At 40.9% G+C, this 25696-nt stretch overlaps 1 protein-coding gene across 1 annotated transcript; it reads right to left on the bottom strand.

Annotated features, from left to right (window-relative positions):
• Window positions 1–1018: 1018 nt before the first annotated feature.
• Window positions 1019–19967, bottom strand: LOC104508669 (cullin-1; the record flags this gene model as incomplete). The annotated part of the gene is made up of 8 exons (XM_010150372.1): window positions 19670–19967; window positions 10392–10566; window positions 9805–9972; window positions 8791–8841; window positions 7711–7801; window positions 6861–7024; window positions 3562–3724; window positions 1019–1153 (listed from the first exon to the last, which is right to left on the bottom strand). Coding segments are annotated over exons 1-8 (1087 nt in total), but the record flags the coding sequence as incomplete, so codon positions are not given.
• Between the last annotated feature and the right edge of the window lie 5729 nt (window positions 19968–25696).

Here is a 25696-nt window from a genome sequence, read left to right as displayed (position 1 = left end):
AGAAAGAGCTTTCATTTTCCTGGGAAATTCTTCAAGGTCTAAGTACAAAGAAACTCAAGAGTGATGACCACTAGGGGTATGTGGCAGCCACAGAGCCCATCTCATTTCAGAATTTAAGGTGATGTCTGCCAATGAAGCTGGAGATTCCTGAACTCACTTCATGACTTGGTGGAAAAGATCAACATTGCTAAAAAAGCCACACACTTGGAACTACAGAAGTGTGCAACAAACACTACACAAACATAAAACATCTTCCCCTGTGCTAACACTTGAAGTTTTCACTGTTCTCCATGCAGTCACCATAGATTACTGCTTTCATGATTACTAGTATGAAGCTGTGTCAGTAATACCCGAGACCAGTAACTGGTTAAAACGGGCCCTGCCAAAAATCAAAGTTAAGCCCTGTAGTAAATAGTTTACCAAAATCTGTATTCTAGCCTAGTTTTGCTTTGTGCGTGTTTTTTTTTTTTGGTGGTTTTTTTCCCTAAAAAACATCGTATTGTCTCTATCCAAAAAGGGTTTAAAAAACATCACGTTGCTGAGAATTCAATCAATGCAACATTAAGTCTATAATTACATCAATGGGATAAAATGAAGCAAGCCAATTATATGGCTAGATGACCAGAGGGTTGCAGGAGACCTGTTCTCTCCCTCCAATCACTTCAGTTGTCTCTTCCTCTTACTGGAGGCAGCTTCTTGAAACAGCGGACTGAGGTGTGAGTGCAGGATGCTGTATTTGCATCCAGCTTTCCAAGCATCACGACATTCTGACAGAGCAGAAACACAGAAGAAACCACACCCCAGCCCCTCAGAAACCAAAAACCCCCAAAGCTCACAGTAGTACACACAGTGGTGTGACTGTTGTTTTAAGCCTACCCTCAACATCTGAGAGCTGCCTAATCGTCCGAAATCAGATCAGTGAGAGAGAAAGCATAAGTGAAATTACATCAGGAAGCATTCACCCTCCTCTAACATCAAACTGGCAGCAACCACATGGAGACTTATTTTGATGGGATACTTGCATTTAGAGCAGCTTCTCCACACTTCTCAATTGCAGCTAGACCCTGATTATGAATGTGGGTTTCCAAAAGTTTTTTCAGCTCTCCAAGGCCATCCTGGATTCGAGATACAAGGTTATACATGCGTCCCAAGTCTGGAAAAAAAAAAAGGAAAGCAAACATCTCCCATCTGTACTAGCTATGATTCCAATTTGTCACGTAAAAGTTGCCAGTAGGAGTTAAAACATCCAGCATCGACAAAAAGATACGTGCAACTGCTCCTGTAAAGAGCCAGAAGAAACTACAGCAAGAAGTTACACAGTACAGCAAATCTTTGCACCGACCTGGAAAGCTAAAACTAGTTAAACAGAAAACCACCTGTTAAATATTAGGATCTGCTACATAAATCTGAAGAAGAAAACCCCACACATTTAACTTACAGAAATAGATTTACTTCTGATTTCTAGTTTTCATGAAACTAAAGAGGTGCAATGATTTAAAGATGGAGTTAAACCCCTCTTAGCTAGGTGAAGCTTTGAAGCGTTAGCGTGAATGAGGACAGTCATCACCATTACTGCTGGATGTGCTGAGAGCACAACATTCTCATCTTGAGATCATAGCAGTTTTCAGCCAAGACTTTCCAAAAATCTGTTCATAATTGTGGAAAGTCTAGTATTTTGGGGTTTGGGGTTTATTAATTTTCAACAGGGCAAACGCTTTTTGAGTGCAGAACTCCTTTTTTCCTCCTCCTCCTCGAAAAACAGCCCCAAACATTAATATAGCCATAAGCCATGGACACAAACCCATTAGTTACCTCCTGTAATCTCACCCTGACTGAACAGGCACCCCAGTGAAAAAGTAAACCACCAAATTAGTTACTGTAAACTAATGGCAATATTGCACCTTGTTGAATCCACCTTTAGGCGTTCAGCTGCCTCTGGCACTTCTAAAGTGCAGGGATCTCTGAGGGACTTATGATCCATTTATTACCACCCGAGGATTATTACTTTAAATAAAACAGAGCAGCCAAGCAGCTGTTATCACTACCTAACTCTGAACTAGAACACACAGAACTTGATGCCTTTAATACCAAAGCGATGACACCTCTATTGTGACCCAATTCTGTACAATGCTTTCCACTCCTTAGAACTTCAGGTTTAAGCTTCCGGATTTGAAAAGCAAACGTTTGGGTTCTTTCCTCTCCGAAAACCACATTTGCAACATGTTGTTAAACTCTGACAGCAATGTAAGAATCCTGCTTTCTTACTTGACTAATTCAGGGAATCGTATCTGCATGGTAAGTGACCGTATTTAAGGCTCACAAAACCCATGGAGCTGGATAAAGTAAGAGGAAAAAGGAAAAAGGCCTGGGAGGCCTCCAGAGTCCAGAAAAACATTCTTGTTTGTGGTATTACTGTTTCTTTTGTCAGAAGACATTTACAGCCATTCTACTAGTCAACACCCACCCCATCACAATCTCTTCCGAGTAAATGCATTTATTTACAAACATCTGACTCTTAAATACTAGTACGGAATAAAAAATGTTCCATTTACATGTGAAACAGGCCAGTTCTGACCTACCAACCATGCTGAACTGCCCTTTTCTGTTCAGTAATTATTCATAGTTGCTCTTTTAAGGTTGATATATCAAGAGTCACAGTTGCAATTCCCAACTCTCAAATGAACAGTATCATCAGTAGTAACTTACTCACAGTATCTCTTCAATCCTGTCACTTTGAGAGCAGTGTTTCAGCTATGGAGCCTTACCTTGACTACCTAGAGATGCAATTACCCAGAAACATCATTCACCATTATCAACTGCAGGGTGCACAGGCATCACTTGGCCCTGGTTTTGACTGTTTTGTGCTCAGCATTATCTCCTGAAGAAACTCAAAACCCAATACAACTGACAATTCCTTAAAGACACCTACAATCTTGACAGTTTTACTTATTTTAGAGAAACCGCAAACAAGTATTTATTCTGTGTGTTCTCTATGAGGGTATAAATTTGACCCACTAGTGGCACTTCAGACTCATATTCACAGCTCAAATTCTCATCAGTAATAATTTCCACCTTTTCCTGGTGCTCTATATGCACTTTTATATATTATTTTAGAAGCTCCTTATTTGCTTCTATTTCCCTTTTAACATTTCCTATACATACTTCCAGACAACTTGCATTTTGGAATTCTCACTCCGGACTCAAAGTTCCGTGGATTAAACTGCAACAGCTGGGAAGTCTAGTGATCCCTCTTTCTCACACCTCTCATGAAAGCTTCAGCTCCTGCTGGAAGGATGGCTGAAGCGTCCTTGAAGCTCTTCCAGCCATGTTAAGAGAAATCTAAAGTAGTGCTGTTTTGCCTTAACGTCTGGGAGAGGCTTCCTGAGGCAGTATCGCCAGCCATCCCAATTTAATCCAAAGATGCTTGTCAATCAGTTCAGGGTCTATGTTCTCTCTTAATCTAACTCCTGAACAAATCCCATTTAGCCATCCCAGAGTTTACACCATTCACAAATCACCAGGGAAGAGCTCAGCCTAAAGCCAATGTTTGAGCCTCCTTACCTTCGTTTTTGTCAGCATCCAACAAATTCTGAAACTCCGTATGAAATATCTCCAGGTGTTTTTCAATAAGTACTTGCTCACATTTTCGTGCCAACTCATCTTGCGTGCTCTCGTGGAGATACACCTGAACTCTACGCTGTTCCTCAAGCAGGCGAGCTTCAGCCTACAGAGGGGAGAGATAAACAGGAAACCCGTGTGAAAGACACATCAGAAACCCAACAGCAGAAAACACACGGCTGTTTAGTAAATTCATCCACAAGAACAGCAGCAAAACAATAATCAAACCTTACACTAACATGGTGTTATGGTCCCACCTACTTAGGCAGTTCTTTTTCCAGGAATCGTAGTGTGACCCCCTCCCCAGACACACGTGGAATCGTTTATGTTGATGATAATATTATATTGTGTTTAAATGGGGGGTAAGAATCACAGCAAGATTATTTTCCCATTGCTCCTAAAGGAGTTTACAGATGGAAATCTGCTGTCTGAAAAGAAGGCTGCTGACGTGAGATGCTGGCAGTTTTAGCATCAGCAAGCTCTCCAGCTACAGCCATAGTTTCAAGACAAACATGAATGTATTTCATGCCTCCACAAAACTAAAAGGCAGAAAACTCCAATTTAACAGCATGCCCACAACAAATTTACTTGAATGTTCTCATCTACATTCTTGCACAGAAAAGCTGCTCAATAATTTAGAATCATGGAAATGACACCTGCATTTGATTTGGCATGTGAAATGCTACATATGCAGCTCTTCCTGACAAACCAAAATTCTACGTGTCACTCGAGGAACAGTACGTACGCCAGAATGTAAAACTGACGTTGTTTATATAACAATCACCTTATTTTGTTTGAAAAAGTGTTAAAGATTCGCTTTACAAGCCACCTGTCACTGCAGCACATCAGGGCTAAAGTGCCTATGCCCAGGCACTAATCAGTCCAAATTATTTCAATTAATGATGTCACCAAGTGAAGGAAATTAAATGAATGCATTTTCCTAGTATTTCAGACTATTGACTAAGCAAGAAAAGGTAAAGCATAACAATCAACTTCCTTAATGACAGCAAATCCTTTTGACTAAGGCTGCAAACTGGAATCAGACCTGTAGGACTACTTAGCTTCCATTTCACCAGCTATTTATTCCTGTAGTTTGTGGAAATCTGCCACTTCTAATGCTGCTGCTTAGAATACCCTTAGACCTTCACCTGCAGTGTTAGCACTCAAATCACTCTGAGCTCCTTTAGGAAAATAAACATTCACTCTGACTTCCAATTTGCTTACTGTGTGTGACTGTTTTCCTTTTAAAACTCAAAAAAGGGAAAATAATTAGTTCACATAGGAGTATCTTTGGCTGTTTTACCTATAAAGACAGGAAGTTCAGTCTGAGACTATTTCAAGGGACAGTCTTTTCCCCTACAGCGTATCAAGCCACGCCAGCTTCAGTCACGTAGTTCTGGCCTGAGAACCAAAATTCACAACCCTTCTAAACTCAGGAAGCCCGTCTGTATACCTATATACATGTTTCCTAATTCTAATTAGGACTTCCCTGAGTATTCTACAACAAAGAACCAGAATTCTGCGGCATCACAGGGACACTGATGTTATGCCGGGGTGCATTAGCTTCTCACGTCAGTCTCGCTGTAGATGTTTCGTAACAGAAAAGGACCCCAATCCCAGCAGTACCTGAGTGATAACTACAGGGAGTGTTACTCTGTTCCAGGCATCTGTGGCACGCAAGATTACAACAGCCAAACCCCACAAAAAATAAAACCCGCCCTAAGAAGCTCACAGGCATAATAAAACTGAAGGACAAACCTGTCTGAATTTTAAATTAATACTTCTGCAAACTTGCATGACCTCTCTTGATCTCTGCAGAGAGCATGCATGCTGGAGAAATCTGACAGTCTGTTCCAGTGAACTAGCTTTTAGCTTCAGCTTTTAAGTTACCCCTTTCCCTTGGGTCATTTCCGTTAGTCTGTATCACTTTGGAAGCTCTGATCATATGTGTACTAGATGCTACAGTAAATCTTTTTTCAGTTCCATCAGTCAAATCCCAGGAGATGAGTACTGAAAACAGTTTCTTGTTGAGTTTTATTTCAGTCTATGCACATGATCTGTAAGGGGATAACAAGAAAGCCCCAACAGCTTGTATACACCTCTAGTCCATGAATTTGAGCAGAGACTTAAGGCCGCACTCCTCCTTACTGAGGATTGAGGATTTCTTCCCCTGCCTTCTAAGTTTATACGTGTTTCCAGCTTCAACATCAGCTTCATGCAAATCGAGCTGCTCTCCTGCAGACTTCTGAAGTCTTGAATATTGTTTGGGGTCCTAAGTAAGTTCTTTGTACTTGCCACTAATCTCTAGTTCTTGAAATAGCAATGACCTTCAGACAGCTTCTTACAGCCCTGTACCAAGGAAGCCTGGATAAGCCAGTCATTCAGGTTATGAGTGACTGAAATTCCCTTACTCTGTTCTTTATATAATCTAGGATGAAAGTAAAGACAAGAAATTGAAAAGGAAGCAGCAAAAATCACGAATCCAGCGACAAAAGTAAACGTAGGTAAGTCCAGGAACTCCTGGGAAACTATCCCAAAGCACTAAAAGCAGTATTTGTTTCACTGTGTTATTTCTAGGACTTACATCCACACCTCCCACAGGTTTTTTTGGGTAAATCATTCACTTTAATTCCAAAAATGCAGAGAGGAGGTGTTCTGTGGCAAAAAGTTACGTGAAAGACAGACAGATAGCGCAAGGAGGGATGTGTACCCACATACTCCACACTCAAAAAGGCTCTCTCTTGTTTTCTTATACTGAAAGGGGAAAACCAAGCAGCAATTCAAGAAGTGAGGAAACATGCTGAGAAAAATACATAAAGCAGCACTTGACTAAGATGGAAGACAAGCTATCTATTTCACATTCAGTAACACTGACCCAGTAACTAGTCTAGAAATAGTCAGTGTTCATCCAGCTTGTTCTCATTTGCCCTGTCTGGGATCCCCCACACCAGAGACTATCCAAGAATTTAAATCTGGCCTCTGTTGATCAGAAGCACTGTGTAGGGTTCATGACATTAAAATATTCTGAGAGAATTAAAGCTAATTACTGATCTACTTCCTTGGCCAGCTTGCTCAGGAAGAGATTTCAGTAGATGTGCCAACACACAGCTCCTTGTATAGAAAGAGTAAACTTGTAGATCTAATGCAAAACGACTGTTTTCGTGCCTCCAATCCTAACAAAATCTGAATTTAGTTTAACATTCCATTCTGAAAATAATCACAAAGCTTATTAAATAACTTACCTTCTTCATGTACTCTGTGACTGGGTTTTGCTGCAAGAATTCAGTACTTTCTCGTGTATAAAATCTCTCAGTGTCAGCAAGAAACTGAGATTCGAACGATTCCTTATAGACAGTTAGTGTAGGTCCTTTTGCAAAGGCATCATCTTCGTTCAGCCCCAGCTCCACTACAAAATAAAAAAAGCAAGTAATGACAAAATCGTCTTTTATGAAGTGGTTTCTTGCAAACAAACAGGTACCCTCCTTCTAATTCACATGAAGGTAATCTATCGGGACAGTATCAGCCCCACTTTTTAACAGTATACATTTATTTTGCATTTAAAAATAAGCAGCACAAGACATTACTCAAGTAAACTGCACTTTTTGATACGTTATTAAATGGATGATAGTGCAGTTTTCCAAATCCTATCTCAAAAGCCAGGTCAAATTTCACTTCTATTTTTTTTTTTTCCTCAGTTCCATATTACATGCATAAATGTGGTTTTTGTTAATGAAACCGGCCATTAATCTGCATGGCAACTCTCTCAATTTCATACAAATGGGAAAAAACAATGCCACTCCCACTTTGTGAACTGCTATGCTTTCCCCCCTTACAGGGTTAGCTCCTAAATAACCGATTGCTAAACACTGAATGCTCCTGTCTATCAGTTGTGCTTTCAGGCTTTACATAGATGGTTTCATCAACTGAAATTCTGTCAAATGTCTCTACAAGCATGAAGTTAAACAGTTTATAACTGCATTTATTTTACTGTAAGAATCTTTCCAAGGAGGTGGGATGCTACTTCTGGGCTCTGACAGAGCAAATACATTGACTTATTTTTAAAAGAGTAATAAAACCTTAAATCTCATTTACCATAAGATTGTACAACTCCACTGATCAGCCTTGTATTGATAGTTTCACCATTCCTTTCCTTTTCAATCAATTTCAACACAGCATTTGTTACCTTCGGAAACAGGGATTAAAAGCAAGTCAAGCACAGAGAAAGCAGTTGGTAGGTCAAGCATCACATTTGATCAGGAGTGTATTTCTGTGTTCAGTCAATATAGAAATATAGTCTATATTCAGACAAGTCAACCCCCTACAGAACAAAATTTCAGGACACTTGCATATATGAAATCATACAGAGTATGCTACACCTTTAAGCTGCAAAATGTAGTTGCAGTCCAAGCAGTGGTGAGCTACAAAAAAGCATGACAGTGCTTGGTGGGGTTTTCTTTTGTTTGTTTTGGGTTGGTTTTTTTTTTTTTTACATTTCAAAAAGCACCTTCTAAACCAAACTTCTGTTTGCTTTATACCTCAAATACAAGAGAACTTTGCATTAAGAGCTGAACTCACCACCTGTACTTTACACAATGCAAGCTGTCAGCTTCTGCTGATAAATAAGGTGTTGCAAGTACTGTTCCTCTAAATAGATATCTAGCTCGTGTATTTTTGTAATTTAATATAGTCTTTTCATCACAAAATACTAGTAAGAAAGAGTGAAATTAACACACATCAATATAATATTTTGTGGTGATGGAATGTCTTGTTTTAGATTGTGCTGATTCACTAATTAAAAATATTTGGTTGGCCTGAATCTCCCAGGCATCAGTGTAAATTTACAGATTCAGGTAACACTAGAAGAGACTAAAATCCCAGGCCTGTCACTCTCTGTTCTCACACAATCCTGACTCTCAAACCTTAAGTTATGACCGTCGTCAGCCTGTGTTCCTGCCTGGCTTGGAAATGGCTGGTTGTTACTTCATTTAAGACTACACCTTTAGCCCAAGAGGGAATAAAAAAGCCACAGCTCCTCTCAAAGAGATAATAGAACGCTCTTGCTATCAAGGTTCAACCACACACACAACCCTCCACCCCTCCAAATTCTCCTTGGAACAGTTACTAACAAGGTATTAAATTAACCCTATAAAATGACACTGGCTACATATATACCTGCTTATTTAATGGCCTGAATAAGCAGTCTCTCCAGGTCACCAAGGCAAGCTAGAAGCAAAGGAAGGGAGATGAAAGATGGAATAAAGAAAATATTTATGTATACACACATATCTATTCAAGACAAATCTTTAAAGAAAGCTGATATAGCATGGTAAAGAATTGTAACTCTTTAAATGATATTCTGGCACACACGTTTTTCATACAAGGAGGTTGTTTCCCAATAAAATTGCCGTTTGCTCTGTTAATAACTCTAAGGCATCCCTTCTCCTGACAGCCAACTCCAAAAACTAACAAACCCTGCAAGTTACTCGGCAACATGCAGCTTTTTTTGTTGGTAATTTTCAGGCCGCATTAGGCTAGTGAAGTTAATAGGGAGGGAAGTAAGGATACCACCCAGTTTTCTACCGTAAGCAAAGTTATTTTAGTGAAGCAGTAAAATAACGTATCACTTTCCTAGTGCTTCACCAGCAAGGCCAGTAATCACCCTTTATTTAAAAAAAAGGAAAGAATGTACTTTCACAGTTAGCTGAGATACCGAACTGCTATGTTTCTCCCTTGTTTATATTACTTTATAAAAAAATTACCAAGATCACATATCAATCTTTCAGAACTGTACCAAAATAACTTGTATTACAAACCAAACATTGATGGAATCTCAGCAGCTTGGATGCTAAAATAATTGCAAAGATGTACTGAAGTCAACAGGGAAAAAATGCAATTTACTTCTCCATTCTAGATTCGAAACACTTCACTAAATTGTAAGTGGAATGACACGGCCACGCTGCTGCACATGGATAACAGTATCCTAGTCCCAGTAAGTACAAGGCAGATTGAACATCCCACAGCTTTAGAGCCATGGAATTTTTACAAATATACTGGGGTGGGAGTATAGAAAGGGGGGAGATTTCCATTGTGCCCACTTCTTCAAAACTTGCATGAACTACACAGAAGTTTCACGGAGTGATCTGCAGGACAGATGGAATGGATGGATCACTTCAAAAAGCTACTTACCGAATAGATTTCATATATTCCTTTACGACCTTCGTCACACTCACGACGAACCCAATGTCGATTGAGGTAGGCACATATCCCATTCAATACTTTGCTTGAAAACCTGTAATCTTCCCACTGCTGAGTGTAGAATTTCAGCACACTCTCATCCATCAAGTCCTCACCATCCTGAAACAACAAAAGTTTGACAGTACTGTTGGGTAATTTTAAGGTACAACCAAGCTATCTAAGGGTGCAGAAATGGACTGTGCAGTAAATCTACACCCTGCAATGTATTTATAGGAAACAGTGCTATTTAGTTTACTGCTGCACTAGTAAAGCACAAGGCCAGTGTCAGATTTAGAACACCTGTAAAATAAAAAATACACAGCGTAGACAAAGCTCCAGAAGACACTCCTGCCCCTCCTGATGGATGTACACCTGAGGAAAAGCCTACAAAGCCTGCTAATGGAGACAAAAGTCAGTTTCAAGATCATTCCATTTATTTCCAGTGGCTGCATACAGCTTGAGGTTTGTTGCTACAAGCTTTTCTCCACCCGGCCTGTATCGCTGCTACGGATGCGGCTTGATCAGACGTCCCCCCTTACCTTCAGGAGATTTGTCAAATAGTTCTTCAGAAATTCTTTTAGCCGCTTGTACAGTTCCAAGCCAACGAACTGAGCACCTCCAGGCGTCTGACCCTTTTTTGATTTAGAAGGAGGTACTCCAGCTCCCCGTGCTTGATTAGACTGGTGTACACTGGTGCAGTAGTTATAAACATGACTGACAGGAAAGTTAAGGAATACGCACGTGCCAGCACGAGACATAGAAATACAATGAAAAACAACATTAATTTCAATGAGCTATTTTTATGACCATAAATTATTTAACCATAACACATTAAAGATGCATTAGGCCACATAAAATAAAACCCGGGCCAAGAAAACAAAGTAATTTTCAGCAGAATTATCTGCAGCAGAAATGCGTCAGATTGCCGAGTACACTGCAAATACTGCCGCCAACATTAATTTTACCTAACAAGGCCACCAAGAAAACAAAGCAGTGGAATTTGCAGATAAAGTTATTCTGAAGGTTTAAATGGAATTTATTATTTGATGTATTGTATTGGCCTTCTACAAACACATAAGCTTTCATTTGAACAGGGATTAATTTCAACACTAGCCTCAAGCAACATTCAGAACTTGAAAACACAGAGGATAATATTTTTGCATCCATTATAAAAGAGTTGGCCACTTACCACTGGCAGACAGGGGACACATCTAGAAGGCAGAAATGATGAGACACACCATAAGAGAACTTCATGATCAGATTCACCAAAACTCAATTTTAGGCTACACGTATTTCAAGTGTGTGATAGCAATAATTCTTTCCCTCATACTAATACAACCTGGAATACTTGCTGTACCTGTTAATAGAACATTTCAAGAAAGTGTTCTGTTTTCAGACCTAAAACATTCAAATACTCAGAATTCTTTCACAGTTTGAAGTGGAAGCTGTTCAAAACACTGCAAATAAGGCATCCTGAAAGAAACTCCACTCCGCAAACAAGAAAAATAAGCTAGCTTGGTAGCACTCAAATTCAACATAAGGACTCAAATCTGACAATAAGAATTACCCTAATGACTCACCCAATTAACAATAAGCCAACAGGAACAAAGCTACTGAGCATACCTGCTTCTACTGCCAGTCCGAGGGCAGGGGTTTGAGTCACATCCCTTGTCAGAGAACATCACACGAAGCAATCCAGAAAGTCTAATGTGGTTTTAACTTGTGTTTTAACCAAGGGGACCAGCTTTAAGCACTAGTCAGGCTTCCTCCACAGTATGCCACATTACACACTGCTGAAATTTGCCTTTTATCTTTCCCTTCAGAAAGACCAGCACGATAGAACGGAAGACATCAGCACGATTAAATACCAAGGGAATTATAAACCCCAAGTATATGAGACATTACAGTCATTATGAACAGACTTGCTTCTAGTATTTAAACAGTAAAGCCCATGCAGGAAAGTCCCAGTTAAGTCCTCTGCAATTTCTTTTAAAAAAAAAAAAAAGGCACTTCACAGAAATCATACCCTTAAACTGGGTTTAAGGATCAGAGCAGATCCTGCATGCCATCAGACACAAGGCTCACGGTCTGTGTAACAAGAGGAAAGCCTGCTCACGGTCTGTACTCATGTACTTGTTCAGAAAGTCATTGCATTCTGTCTAAAGAGTAATGCTCTTTGCCTAAGATCAACCCTTTCTGAAAACATCATTAATTTCTTACCTGTCACCTCATACGGGTACCAAATAATTAGATTTCCCATGCCTCCAACCCATAATATAAAACCTTCATTTGTGCTTTGCAACTGAACCCCTTATCAGTCTCTTATCTCTATCAGCCACTTATTTCCTGGACACTGACTTCTGCCAGCTCCTAATTATTATTTCTTTGTTCAACTTTCCAGGCACCGTTGCTGATTTTACCCTCTACGCTTCAGCTTCAGAATTCCCACTTCCAGCAAGGAACGTCGTCACACAGCACAGTTTCCTGCTTTTCTCACTTTCCTGTGAGAAGAGCAGAGCTTACCTCACAGTTTAAGATAAGGCCCTGGGTATTGTGTATGGGAAGTGTCTCCATGACAATACAAGGAATCCAGGGCTGATTCACGAATACCCAGTTGGCACTTTTGCCTCCTTTTCCTCTAACTCTCCTATGCCATGTGGCTTTGGGCAAGCCTGAAAATGCCCATCATCTGGACAACCTTGGTGGTTCTTGCCGTTTTTGTGAATACTGCCTGATGAAAATATTCTGTTGTCCCAGAATAATCATAACAGGCTTCAGACAAATAAAAGACCTAGGTTAGAAGACACAAGCCTTTTCCTAACTCCATATATTTTACTATTAAATCTAGGATTCCTTGTAAAGTAAACACTAAGACAGACTGAGACCTGTACATGCCTGACACTAATCAGCTCAGAGCTGGAGTAAAAATATACCAGCAATGCCCATCTTTACTTGTTATTCTGGCTTGAGTCTTGCTAGCCAAACTGTCCAGGACAGCCTTTTTGAAGTACATGTAGTTGTTCTATGCCAGTCTAACCAAGTTCGTTTGCCTGTGCAGAAGGCAGTCTGCAAGTGTAAAACAACTCTTTTGACATATTACATGGAGAAGAACGCTCTCTCAAACTTTGTTTACAATCTGTGTCCCCATCTGCTAAAGCCAACCACTGACAGAGACTGGCATATTCAAAACAATCAGGCTTGTGCTGCTTACAACGAAGTACGTCGCAGTCCATCTGAGCATCACAAGGAGAACGCTAAGAAAGAATTCTTAGTCGCAGAAGGCAAACTAATCCCCTCAACTGATTCGTATGTTGGAAGCCGTACACACATCCAAACGGCTGTTAGGAAACGTTTTTGTGGGCGTTTGCACAATTCAAATACTAGAACAAGCAGAAAATTTAATTCATCAATAGAATAGTTTGCACCGAAGTGAAGCTGTGCTGCTCCCCAAGCTGCTGAACTTCAGATTTGGCCCAGCAAATGGACACACCATCTACAGGAGGAACAGATCACATTCAATCTCCTCTAACTTCTACACCTTCCTTACAGCGGAGAAGTGACATTCATAGACTCACAGAATGGTTTGGGTTGGAAGGTACCCTAGAGCCCACCCAGTGCCACCCCCTGCCATGGGCAGGGACACCTTCCACTAGACCAGGTTGCTCCAAGCCTCATCCAGCCTGGCCTTGGACACTTCCAGGGATGGGACATCCACAGCTTCTCTGGGCAACCTGTGCCAGTGCCTCCCCACCATTTAGATTTAATTATCTAAACTAATATTTGAGGTAGAAGACTGCAAGGAATCTTATAAATGGGTTCAGCTTTGTGCCATTTAAGATGAAAAAAACTTTCAGAACTGTATTCTTCCCTAAAAGCTCTTCAAGATGGGATACAAAAAGCAGCCAAAAGACAAATGAATTTGACCACCTTTGTTTTCAATACAATTTACATTTTTGACAAGCCTTACTCAGTTTCTAAAACTAGGCAATGCAAAGGGAAAAAGACATCCCATGCTGCCGCACCATAATGAGTCCATGGCCGTGTAGGAGCTCATTCCCACCAAAGGAAGTCATCCTGACACACAACCCACCTGCAGGGCTTACTTCCCACCTGCTTTTCACACAGCACCGGAGTTCATGCCGACAACCAGTGATGTGCACTGGGGAAGTGACTGCCACCACAACCAGCCCTTGTCCCTGTTCCCAGATCCTTTGCTGAGCAGATCTGAACTTACGTGTCCGTGCAGGAGAAGTGAAGCTGACCCTTTCCATAGCAGCAAATATTACACTTTTTGGGCAAGTACGCCATCGAAACTCAAGCCTGAGTGTGCTACAGTCACGCCTAATCTACCCTCCACCCCGGAAAAGTACCAGTTTACTCCATGCACCATGTTTTTTCCTCCAGGAGGAAGTGCAAACAGAAATTACGCGAGACAAGCATCAGTTCTGTAATTCAGCACAGAAGGGGAAAGCAAGCAATACAGCTTACGATACCATATGTACTACGGAACAGCTTTACACATTTACCACAGAATGATTAAAGCCACCCCAACTGCCGTGTGTCCAGAAGATCAGACTGTGCAAACCTCACAAAGCCACCTCACGCGTAAGTGAAGTGGCAAAGAGAAGTGGACGTGCCAGCGTGACATTCACGCTTCGTAAGCCAAATGGAGGAAAGAATTTTACGCGAGTTTTTGGAAACGATGAGGCTGCCAAAACCCAACCACTTTTCAGAGCAAGTGCTTTGAAAACCCAACTTCAGCTTTGTGAGGAGCAGCATTGAAACAGAAAAGCCAGACATCTCCACTCTTTTCAGGGAGGTAGCAGCAGGGGCCTATTTAAGCAGTTCAGTTCATCATCCAGTAAGGAAGTGTTATCCCCACACAAAGAAGTTCAAAGAAAACAACCCCCCAAAAAATCAAGACCCTGCCCCCAACCCCACACATTCTCCATTTGTGCATCAAGACCTTTATCCTAAGATCAACTGGACATTTAAGTCTTTGCCCAACTGCACTGTTAAACCACCCCCATTTTAGTCAAGGAAGGACTGATTCAGACTGAAGGAGGTGTTACAGCCTCAGCCATGGAGCTGCTAGGAAAATCCAGGCATAACTGAGCTCAGCCGCATTCGTGCAAGTCAGAGATGAGAGAAACTTCCAGCAAAAGCCATCTGAAGATTAACAGCTTCTTGTTTCCCTCTTCAGGGCATAAACTCAGCAGAATCACAGGGAATCACCGAGTTACAAGGAAAACACCAACTTCCCTATCATATTGCATGTACGTGGGGTTAATACAGGCAGTGAGCAGGGGCTGCTTTGATAGAATCACAGAATGGTTTGGGTTGGAAGGGACCTTAAAGATCATCTAGTTCCAACCCCCCTGCCATGGGCAGGGACACCTTCCACTAGACCAGGCTGCTCAAAGCCACATCCAGCCTGGCCTTGAAGACATCCAGGGATGGGGCATCCACAACATCTCTGGGCAACCTGTCCCAGTGCCTCACCACCCTCTCCGTGAAGAATTTCTTCCTGATATCTAATCTAAACCTCCCTGTTCTCAATTTGTACCCGTTACCCCTTGTCCTATCACTACAGGCTCTTGTAAAAAGTCCTCTCCCAGCACCCTTGTAGGCCCCCTTCAGCTACTGGAAAGCGGCAATGAGGTCTCCTCGGAGCCTCCTCTTCTCCCGGCTGAACAAGCCCAACTCTCGCAGCCGTTCGTCATAGGAGAGGTGCTCCAGCCCTCTGCGCATCTTCGTGGCCCTGGTCATGACCTTCGTGGTCATGTAGCCAGTGACCTTAACGTGAAGGGATGGCATACAATGAGAGCATCTCAAGATGCCCTGTCATGCTGGTATCCTTTCTGTACAGAGAAAGCATAATAATTAGTTCGGCGGGGGAAAAAACCCACAACAAGCCACACCAAAACCAAAATAACCAACAACAAAACATACCATGCTGCCACCTAACAACAGATTCCTGTGATCTGAAAATAACAGTGATCCAAACAAAGGATTATCACAGCTTCAATATGCATCTGCTGATGTAAAATCCTACCAAAATACAGGAGTTCAAGGGAAAGGCACTAGGACAAGGACTGCAATAGAAGCGACTACAAAAGACCCTGGGAAATGGATGCCAAGGGAAGGACTTCGCTTGGGCAACAGGCGCTACTGGTGCCAAGTCTATCCACAGGAAAAACAGATGTTAGATTTATACATTCCATGTTATGGACAGACCCTCCCGAGTCACCCGTCATTTTTAAAACGTAAGGACACTACACTTACATAATTACCATTTAACACAGTCTTCTCCTTTACCACTTGCTAGTATCTGAGGGAGGGGAGAAGCTTGTAAAACGGATTACAATAACCTTTTGTGATGTACAATTCCTTACCTTTGGTTCAATGGATAATCAGTAACTGCTAGTTTGTTAAAGTTAACAAAACTGAATTGCAATAAGCAAATTCAGAAACAAGGAAAATATTTTCAAGTAAGGTTAGGTAAGGGTTAGGTGATTTCGTCACACTTCATTATTGTATAAAAAAATAGTTAAAGGAATTACTTTGGAAAGCTAAACTGTGGCTAATAGTGCCACAGTTATTAGCTACTTAAAGCAGCTAATAAATGAAACAATAATATAAGAAACACATCTTTAAAATCCAATTTACAGGTCTAAGACTTCACCAATTTTTCATAGTAACTTCAGCCATTTTACCTCAAAGTCTCACGTAAGAGAAACTATATGATGATCATGCCAAACAAACTCATCAAATGTATTATGGGAACTGTTGAAATCAGTGATTCTTTAAGTACTCAACGTTAGAAAAGACTTTGACAACAAATCTGGACATTGCAGATGCACTTTTTACTGAAACAACCCCACCTTCCACAGTACTGTATACTCTTCTTGCCAATGAAAAGATTTGAAGAGATCTTCACGTAGACAAAAACCTTATTTGTTATAAATTAATGGTACTTGGAATCTTTAAACTGTCTTATTTTTCCCAACTGAGTTTTTTAAAAATATTAAAACTGGACAAAAGGGTTCCTTCAGTCCCACTGGGCATAAAATTAACCATACCGTGTAAAAAAAGTTCCTTAAAAATGCTTCTCAGATTATGTTTTGTTAATCAAGACAGTGAAAGCATGAGTTTATGCCAAAAAAAAAAAATTTTGACATTTCAAATTAGAAGTACACACATACGAAATGAAAGCCCATCATGAAGCTTTCCATCCAGCCACTGTATGTGGAAACTGAGAAGTTGATGTGTGCTTGGAGGAAGAAAATAAATGTTTCAGAAAGTTACTCAGCTTTTTGTGTAAGCCACTGTGAAAAAATGCTCGTTTAATACAGTGCAGGAAAGTTTTCTGACAGTCTAGTACCCAGTTTGAGAATCTGCCTAAGATACACAAAACAGGTAATAAAAATCTTTTCGTTCTCTCTGCTGCAGAGTTTAACCCCAAGTGTGCATCACCCCCCCCAGTGCAGCGTACCAAAACCTGCTGCTGTCCTCCTGAGGTCCAGGAGTGACTTCATCACTGCCCCGACGTTGACTTTGTTAGGTCTACCATGCCTAGAAATCCAGTTAATCTTATTATTTCTCTTTTCTGCAGGAAGTCAGTGCTTGGCATGTAACTGTATGCTAGCTGGCAATACAGCCTCTCTCGGGGTGTTACTACTGCAGGAGCTACTAGGCTCTTCAGTACTATGAAAATCATCTGGGTAAGGGACCGAAGAGCATCCAGATAAAGGATTTCATTTTCAAGAATCCTGCACATGTGGGGAAAACAACCCAAAACAAACCACACAACAAAACACTCCAGTCATCTACCACAGCAAGCAGCATTCCAAAGAAATTCTGTTTCCATATGGAAGTTGTCAATTCTCAACAGGAAACACGAAGAACATATTGTAGAAAGTAATTAAAGTACACTGATCTTCATAGTCACGTAAGGAGCAGTAAATAAAAATATCAACCCCCATAAAGGGCTGCTCTTCTGGTTAGGTGCTGCGGCACAGCTGGCAGGGCAAAAGGAATCACAAAGGCACATGCAGTACTGAAAAACATTTGGTGATCACCTGATAGGAAAAATTCCCAGGTACGCTCGAACAAGACCCCCGCATCTCAAATCCATTCGGACTGAAAATTTGATACCAGACGCAGGCTGGCTTGTACGCATGGTTCTGCTCCTCTCAGAAATTAAGAGGGATGAAATGGAATCCACTTCAGGAGGATTATCCTGACCAAAGATTAAAAAACAATGGGGAAAAAAGGAATAAAAGATAAGGAGAGACTAAACCATCCACTGCACAAGATTTCCAAACTATTGTCACAACCAGCACCCTTGTAAGTCAGCCTGATCTTCAGCCCAGCTACAACTGCAGCCAAAACTGAGCTGCATCTGCTCTGCTTTCCAAACCAAGCTGTTTTATGTTGGGAAGTTCTGCCTATCAAAGTCCATCAATCTACCAGCCCTGCTTTACACAAAGACTGAGCCACTGCGTTACAGCTGAGAGGGAAGTGATTTTTAAAGCACAACTTCTGAACTCAGGCACTCGGCATAGGATGCACAGTGCATCGTTCTCCTCACAGAACATTAAAAGCTTAGCCTAACCAGCATCAAGTACGATTAGATGAATCCACAAACGGAAGTCAAGCACAAAAGTTATCCACTAGATGGACTTACGAAAGTAACACCACCATCCGTAGTTTCAGACAAAACCACCCCTTGAAGCAGCAACAAGAAGGAAATGTGTAGTTCATAGACAATAAATCCCTTTTAAGGCTTCGTTACCTAGAATATTTGGTAACACCAGAAGAGAAAAAGCAAGTGTTTCAACATCATCATTATAAGAAGTACTTAGTCTCCAGCTGCCCTGCTTGACAGAACCCAAACAGGAATATATTAAAGGCATTCAGAAATTAAAAAAAAAACACCTAACCCCAAACACAACCTCTCTCTGAGGTTCTATTACATGTCATATTTCTCTCAGACATGCAACTTCCATTCAGGAACAACACTGAACCTAGCATGGCAAGAAATCAGTCATTTTAAGTTATGGAACATACAAGAAGGCTTTGTCCCTTGCCAAACAAAGTCTGACATGCAACACTGAACCTACAACACAGCAAGGGGCACACCTCTCCTTCAAACTCGTGATAGAAGGTCCTTACACACTGCCTAACACAAGTCTCCTACAACCTTCCAAAGAATATTGCAGCACACACATACAAGGATGAACACAACCCCCTTTTAGCATCTTGTGACAACTCCCGGAATGGGGAGATGCTGGAAAATTTCAATAGCTCCCTGATGCAAGCTAGGAATTCAACAGAAATTCACTGGGCACATTCTCACTCCAGCTGGAAAATCATTAAACTGACTCAAAGTACTACTCTGAGGTTCACAAGAAAGATTTTCCAGGTAAGTGGACATCATTACCAATAAGACCCGCAGCAGAATGCCAGACACTAACCTATAAAGAAAAAAGAACTCCTGTTTTCTTTTGGTGTATTGCAGACTCAAAATTAGACCTATTACTAAAATCACTAAGGTCTGCTCTGTAAAGGAGAATAGCGGTCAAACCTGGAATTCAGAGGCAGCCATCCCTACACAGACAGTTTTTCAGACAACAGAATGTTCCCACTTATTTGTCAGTAAGACTAAATAGAAAAGGCTATCTTCAGAGTAAAAATACATTCTTAAAAGCCACTAAATCAAACAGTTCTGAAGGAAATTTGAGTTTAGAAAAGCAAAAAGCTTTCTCTAATCTACTAACAGTGAAAGTGCCAACGGACTTAGGCATTAGGATACGTGTAGAGTTCCATGTATCTGGATTTTGCCATACTTTGTCTGGTGTAAACCTGTTGAATTCCAGCTCTTAGGTCATCCCATATCTGGTCAAGACCAATCTGTTTAAGTCCATGCGGGTTCTGACTCCTATTCGATGACATTTTGTATTTCCTGTAAAGTCTTCCAGTGCAGCAGCCTGACCTCTGGTTATTCCTCCATCAGAATCACAAGTCAAGCAACATTCTAAACTCAGTTGCAGCAACTCAGCGAGATGTTCTTTACATACAGAGAGCGATGCTTTCCAGGAAGATAATCTGCAAAATGAAAAGAATAGACACATTATATGACAGTCCAAATTCATTCACATTATTTCAATGAAATAATTTTCTATCTTTTTTCCTAGTTTCATTTACACAGAGGAGAAATCCATGAGACCTGAAATACCAGAACCAAAGAACATAACTTTGCAATTCAGCAATCCACTACCAAATGCAAATGTTCAGTGCCCAGATGTGTCTGAAGCCTGCAGGGTCAGTGCTGCTAGCAACAAAGCCCTAATAAGAAAATGTAGCAGTAAAAATCCTCCCAAGCTGCAGACACTATCCTATAAAGAAGTGTTTCCTCCCTATATGACGGTAAAACTGCAGTGTTTCCAACAAGCATCCTGATGGATATCCAAAATTAACCAGACTATGTTAAAAATAATTATTTTTCTCCAATTATCAATAACTGTTCCAGGCTTAAGACATTCTTTTGTAGGCAACCTGAAAAGTCCAAGGTATTTTGGGAGCAGAGAACTTCTCTATCTGGTAAACGCAGGCTTACAATAATTTGTTTTCCATTGCTAAGTAAATGAACACCACTTCCTTCAGCATCGTACCAGCAAGAGAATAATAATCCCACCAATAATGGTGGGAATAAAGAACAACTAATGGAGTGCACAAAACAAAACCCAAGTATCTCATTATAAGTTAAATTTACAGCAAATTTACAATTCAATACACTGCACAAAAAATAAACTAAGAAAATGCACTGCTCCCACGAGCACTTAAGTACACAAGGTTTGGGAGGCAGTGAAAAAAGATGGTTATCATTCATCAGCCTGGTGAAATGACAGAGTAGGAAAACAGCCACTGGGAGAGGACTACTGAGAAAAATCAAGCAGAGAAGATCCATTTTTTACACAAGTCCTTAAAATATATTGCGATTCTAGCATGTCTCATCCACTGTAGCAACAAAATTAAGATAGAATTAATATAAAATAACAAAAGAGAAGCTGGTCTAGATGATCTTTAAAGATCCCTTGCAGCCTAAACCACTCTCTGATACCGTATCCCACAGCCCATTCACTGAAATACTCAAAATATGGTGAAACACATGATGACTTTTTGCTTCTGCAGACAAGAAGATACAGCTTTAAGATAAACCTGACCTATAAGGGAGCCTGCTTACCAAGGCTTGTATGCAGCTTCAAGGATAGTATAGGCAGAGACCTGATAAAGGATATTATTTGATTTTGACCTTCGAGCAGCAGAAAATAAAGGCATTCCTTGAGGATATACGGTATGTCACAGCTGCTTTGTCACAGCCCTTTCTAGGCTGTTCTACGTTCCACTCCAGATTTCACATTGTTCACTGTTTTAAAAATCAACTATTCTGTTATAGCCTCCCTGACCACTCCCCCATTATTTGTCGGGCTTCTCTCTTGCCTTCTCTACTTGACCCTAAAAAGCCAAGCTGAGACAGTTCTTCAATTACTGTTTTTTAGTCCATGAACGTGTCTCACCACAGTAACATGAGTTACCACTCCTCATTGTCCTTTCCTACCCAGCAGCACAAGCATTTAAATCTCAAGCTCCAAGTAAAAACCACCGAGTAGTATTTTCATCATGTCAATCTGAGCAGCAACCACTGTCTCATTTCAATCAAACTGCTTCTGTAGCTAGTTCTTATTTTTATATGAGCAGCAATTACTTAGATTAGGTGGAAACCCCAGAATTCAATCAATACGTATCTTCTAAAACATACGCTTAAATTTTAACCTTGCCAGTCTGTTTCTGTAATTAGTCAACTGGTTATTAAAGACATGTGGGAATAACGCAGCCTCGTGCTGAGGCGTAACGCAGGTAATACCACGTTTGTCTGTCACCGGTTTCTGCTGCAGTCCTAATGATGACGGACTCCCGCGACTGAGCAATGGAAGCCCCAAGGAACAAAGGTCCACGAGTGGCCAGCGCACGGGGGGTTTCCCCTGATATGAGGTTGGAAGTGTTAATGAATTGGGGGTGTTCAGCCGGGAGAAGGGAAGGCTCCAGGGAGACCTCAGAGCCCCTTCGAGTGCTGAGGGGGGCGGTGTACAAGAAAGCTGGGGGGGACTTTTTCCAAGGGCAGGGAGTGACAAGACAAGGGGTGACAGGTTTAAATTGAAAGAGGGAGATTGAGATGGGACATCAGGAAGGAATTCTTTACTATGCGCGTGGGGAGGCACTGGGACAGGTTTCCCAGAGAAGCTGTGGATGCCCCATCCCTGGAAGTGTCCAAGGCCAGGCTGGATGAGGCTTGGAGCAACCTGGTCTAGTGGAAGGGTCCCTGCCCATGGCAGGGGGGTTGGAACTGGACGGTCTTTAAGGTCCCTTCCAGCCCAAACCGTTCTGCGACTGGACCCTCAGGACCAGCTGTATTTACATGAAAGAGAGATTACCTGCCGTTTCCAGGTGACATATACACAACTGGATGCAGCAGTATCGCAGTGTTCAGCACCATCCTATCTCTCAGCCCTGCATCCAAGCACTGCAGCTAAAACACTGTCAAACAAAACTGTCACTTCTGCCCATACCAGTTGTCAAAAGGAGGAAATATTTCTGCCAGAACTTCAGAACAGCAGCCTCCAATGACAGAGCGAAAGGCTATTCCCTCTTCTTCATCACTCTAGGGGGACACAAGAAGAGACACCTCATACACAAGGAAACACACTGCAGTGGAAAATAGTGCTTTTGGGTTTTTTTAGTGGCAGTCTAGTAAATGGTATTTCTTTTAGATATCCCATGTGAGGAAAATTATGCGGAAGCTGAATAAGGCCTATAAGAAAAATCAAAAGGTTAACCCTACTTTTACCTAAAAACCCATAATAAAACCCACCGGCTTCGTCTGCTGGAGTGACCACCTCATTTTTACGTCCTAATACAACGTAACTTTCAGCTTTACAGCTCCAAGGCCTACACATCACCTGTTGTTCTCTCACAAGCACTTATTTGTAAGCTACAGATTTCAAGACAACTTAATTGTATAAATAACTGCAGACAGATGTTGAAGTTGTCCGCTTCTTGGCCAAGTAAGAACTACAGGACCAGCGCAAGGTTTTACCCACTGACCCATGAGCCCAGATAGCATTTTTAAAAGTCAGAGTAGAGAATGACTATATTTAGTTGTTTCCAAGTGTTTTATCCCTTGTATAACTCCATCCATGAGGACAACATTCTCATCACACCTAACAGCATGAGCTACGGTGACCAAATTTAATCGTGCTAAAAACAGCATGTAAGGGAAGAGAAGCAAGTTTCACCAGTACACTATGGTGGAATAAATGCCAGGAAAAATAAGTTTGAAGACCTTTAGTGTTACAAGGTTTCTAAAGTTCACAACTGCATATTACAAGTCAGAATTCACCTGTGTACACTGCCTCAAATCAGTTTTCTTGAATTGAATGCAAGTTTCCCTGTCATAAAAATACAGCACAAGTTTATCTGGACCCTGGCTGCAGTTTGCCATCTTGTGTTAAAACTGGTGCAGTGACTGTGTTCAATTAAATGGCCACTACAAGCAAAATACCAGCCCCCTGTGCTGAAAGGATAAAACATAATAAAAAAGGAGTAAGCTTAATACAGCCACACACTTAAAAATGCAAGATGAAATTCCTCCTCATTTTCCCAGCTAGACTCCTCTAATTTACTTTATCCTGCTCTCCTGTTGCTGGATTTCAGCATGTCTGATCCAGAATTCAACAGATGCTCTTGTATTCAGCAAAAAGCAACGCCCAAAAAGGTTCCCACCCAGTTTTACTCCCTCAAAGCCTCTGTTACCTCCATGCTGAGCCAAGGCAACTATTGAGGTTACATACCCAAGAGATGCAACAGTGATTGGACCAATGCCATACAACACAAGCGCACAAAGACTATTTTCAAATAGCTAAATGCAAGCATATTAAACACTACTTTTGCTCTAACACAAGCTGTTTGCTTGTTCTTCTATTCTAAAAATAATTTGAGACATTGGATGCTGGCTTATACTATAAAATCAAATAAACTTCAAAGTCATTATAGTTGAAATGATGCTAAATTAACACCGTATCGAAATATTTGGCAAGTTTTTGCCTTACAATAAGCATCCAAAGGCACATCTATTGTTGTCAGTGTTAGGCTGGACACAAAACATACCAAAAAATAAACCAAACATGCCTCATAACCAAAGGTTTCAATTTATTAGTCATACATACTCTTACCAAATACGGACAGTTTTACAGATAGGACACTGCAAATGACCCATCCAACAATCCAGGCTTAAGATTCCTCTGACGTCATGCAAACACACACCTTTTCAAAAGGCATGTAAATGCAAAGTGCAGAGCCAGAACACTGTAATTCCCTCCACCGCTGATTAGCCTGTAAGATTAAGACACTTAAAAAATTCTCTTAGCTTATAAATTGTAAAGATGAAGAAGTAATCAGTGAAAGCAATTTCTTGGAAATTTTTATCCAGATTAAAAAAGGTCTCTTGAATCCTAAAGGACACAACCTGCAGTCCAGCACACATTTATGCTGGCTGGAGTGAAAAAAGACAAGAGAAATAATTCTATTTTGTCCCTATAATCACTTGCTCCAAGCCTCATCCAGCCTGGCCTTGGACACTTCCAGTGATGGGGTATCTACAGCTTCTCTGGGCAACCTGTCCCCGTGCCTCCCTATCTTCTCTAGGAAGAATTCCTTCCTGATGTCCAATCTCAATCTACCCTAAAATCTAAGAGACATTCTTAATGTCCATGTTCCTGCAAATGAATTCTTGTGTGTCTACCTGACTTCACTTGAGGTTACCATTATGAGGTCAAAACCATAATGTAACACAGCTCAGCTGAACCATGATCCCACACATGTTTTATAGCACCAACATTTCTGTCCAGAAGTATTTAAAGTCACTAAATATACAGACTGTAAACTAGGCAGACAGTTTATGTAAATGTGAAGCGACCCAATCCTTAAAGCAAGACTAGGAGCAAGCGTCACATCCTTAGCACTCTCCATGCTACAAATGTGTAATTAATCAAAGTCTGGAGAATCTGTCCATAGCTGACATCTCCACTGTGCCCCAGCAAAAGGAAACAGCTACTACTGTATAAAAATGATTATTCCAAAAATCATATCAGTACCAGAAGAGAAAGAGTATTTTCTCCCTTTTCAGTATCCAAGATATTTAAGAGACAAATTATATGAATTACAAAGTTCAGTTCCTCTGTATTATTACAAAACACTGGGTTGCATGTAGTGTGAAAAGCTTTGAAAAGCTCATCTTACTTTCAAGAGAATTAAATTCGGTTCATCTCATTACGAGAAAAAGGCAGAGGTATACATGCACACACTCCCTCCCTCCCAAGAATTGTCTTTAGGTGGTAAAAGCATCCTGCGCAGCATTTAAAAACAGAAAAAGAATAGAGTAGAAGCGAGTAGTCTCAATTTGCCAGCAGTTTAATACCAAGTTCTTTAAGTTTGGTGTAAACTTTGAGCAGTTGCTATGTTACCTCCCTGACAAGAGCCTTCATTCAGGGCTTCTGTGTTCCTCCCAACCCCTCCGTGTTACAGCTCTGATCAGTGACATCAAGCACTACAAGGAATACACCCCTACGTTACTTCCTGTGACAGTAATGCAGTTGCCAACTGAAAAAAAAAATGGAACTAAAGCCTGGATGTGTTCTTCACAGCTAGAAAGATGCTTAAATTCATCTTTATTTCCAAATTTAAAGAATGTATGGAAGTAACTTGGAATTGCAGATTTTACACC

Source organism: Eurypyga helias, unplaced genomic scaffold (assembly GCF_000690775.1).
Source record: "Eurypyga helias isolate BGI_N326 unplaced genomic scaffold, ASM69077v1 scaffold42124, whole genome shotgun sequence".
NCBI classification, from domain to species: Eukaryota; Metazoa; Chordata; class Aves; order Eurypygiformes; family Eurypygidae; genus Eurypyga; species Eurypyga helias.
Note: the sequence above shows the minus strand (reverse complement) of the source record. Positions and strands in the feature narration are given on the sequence as shown.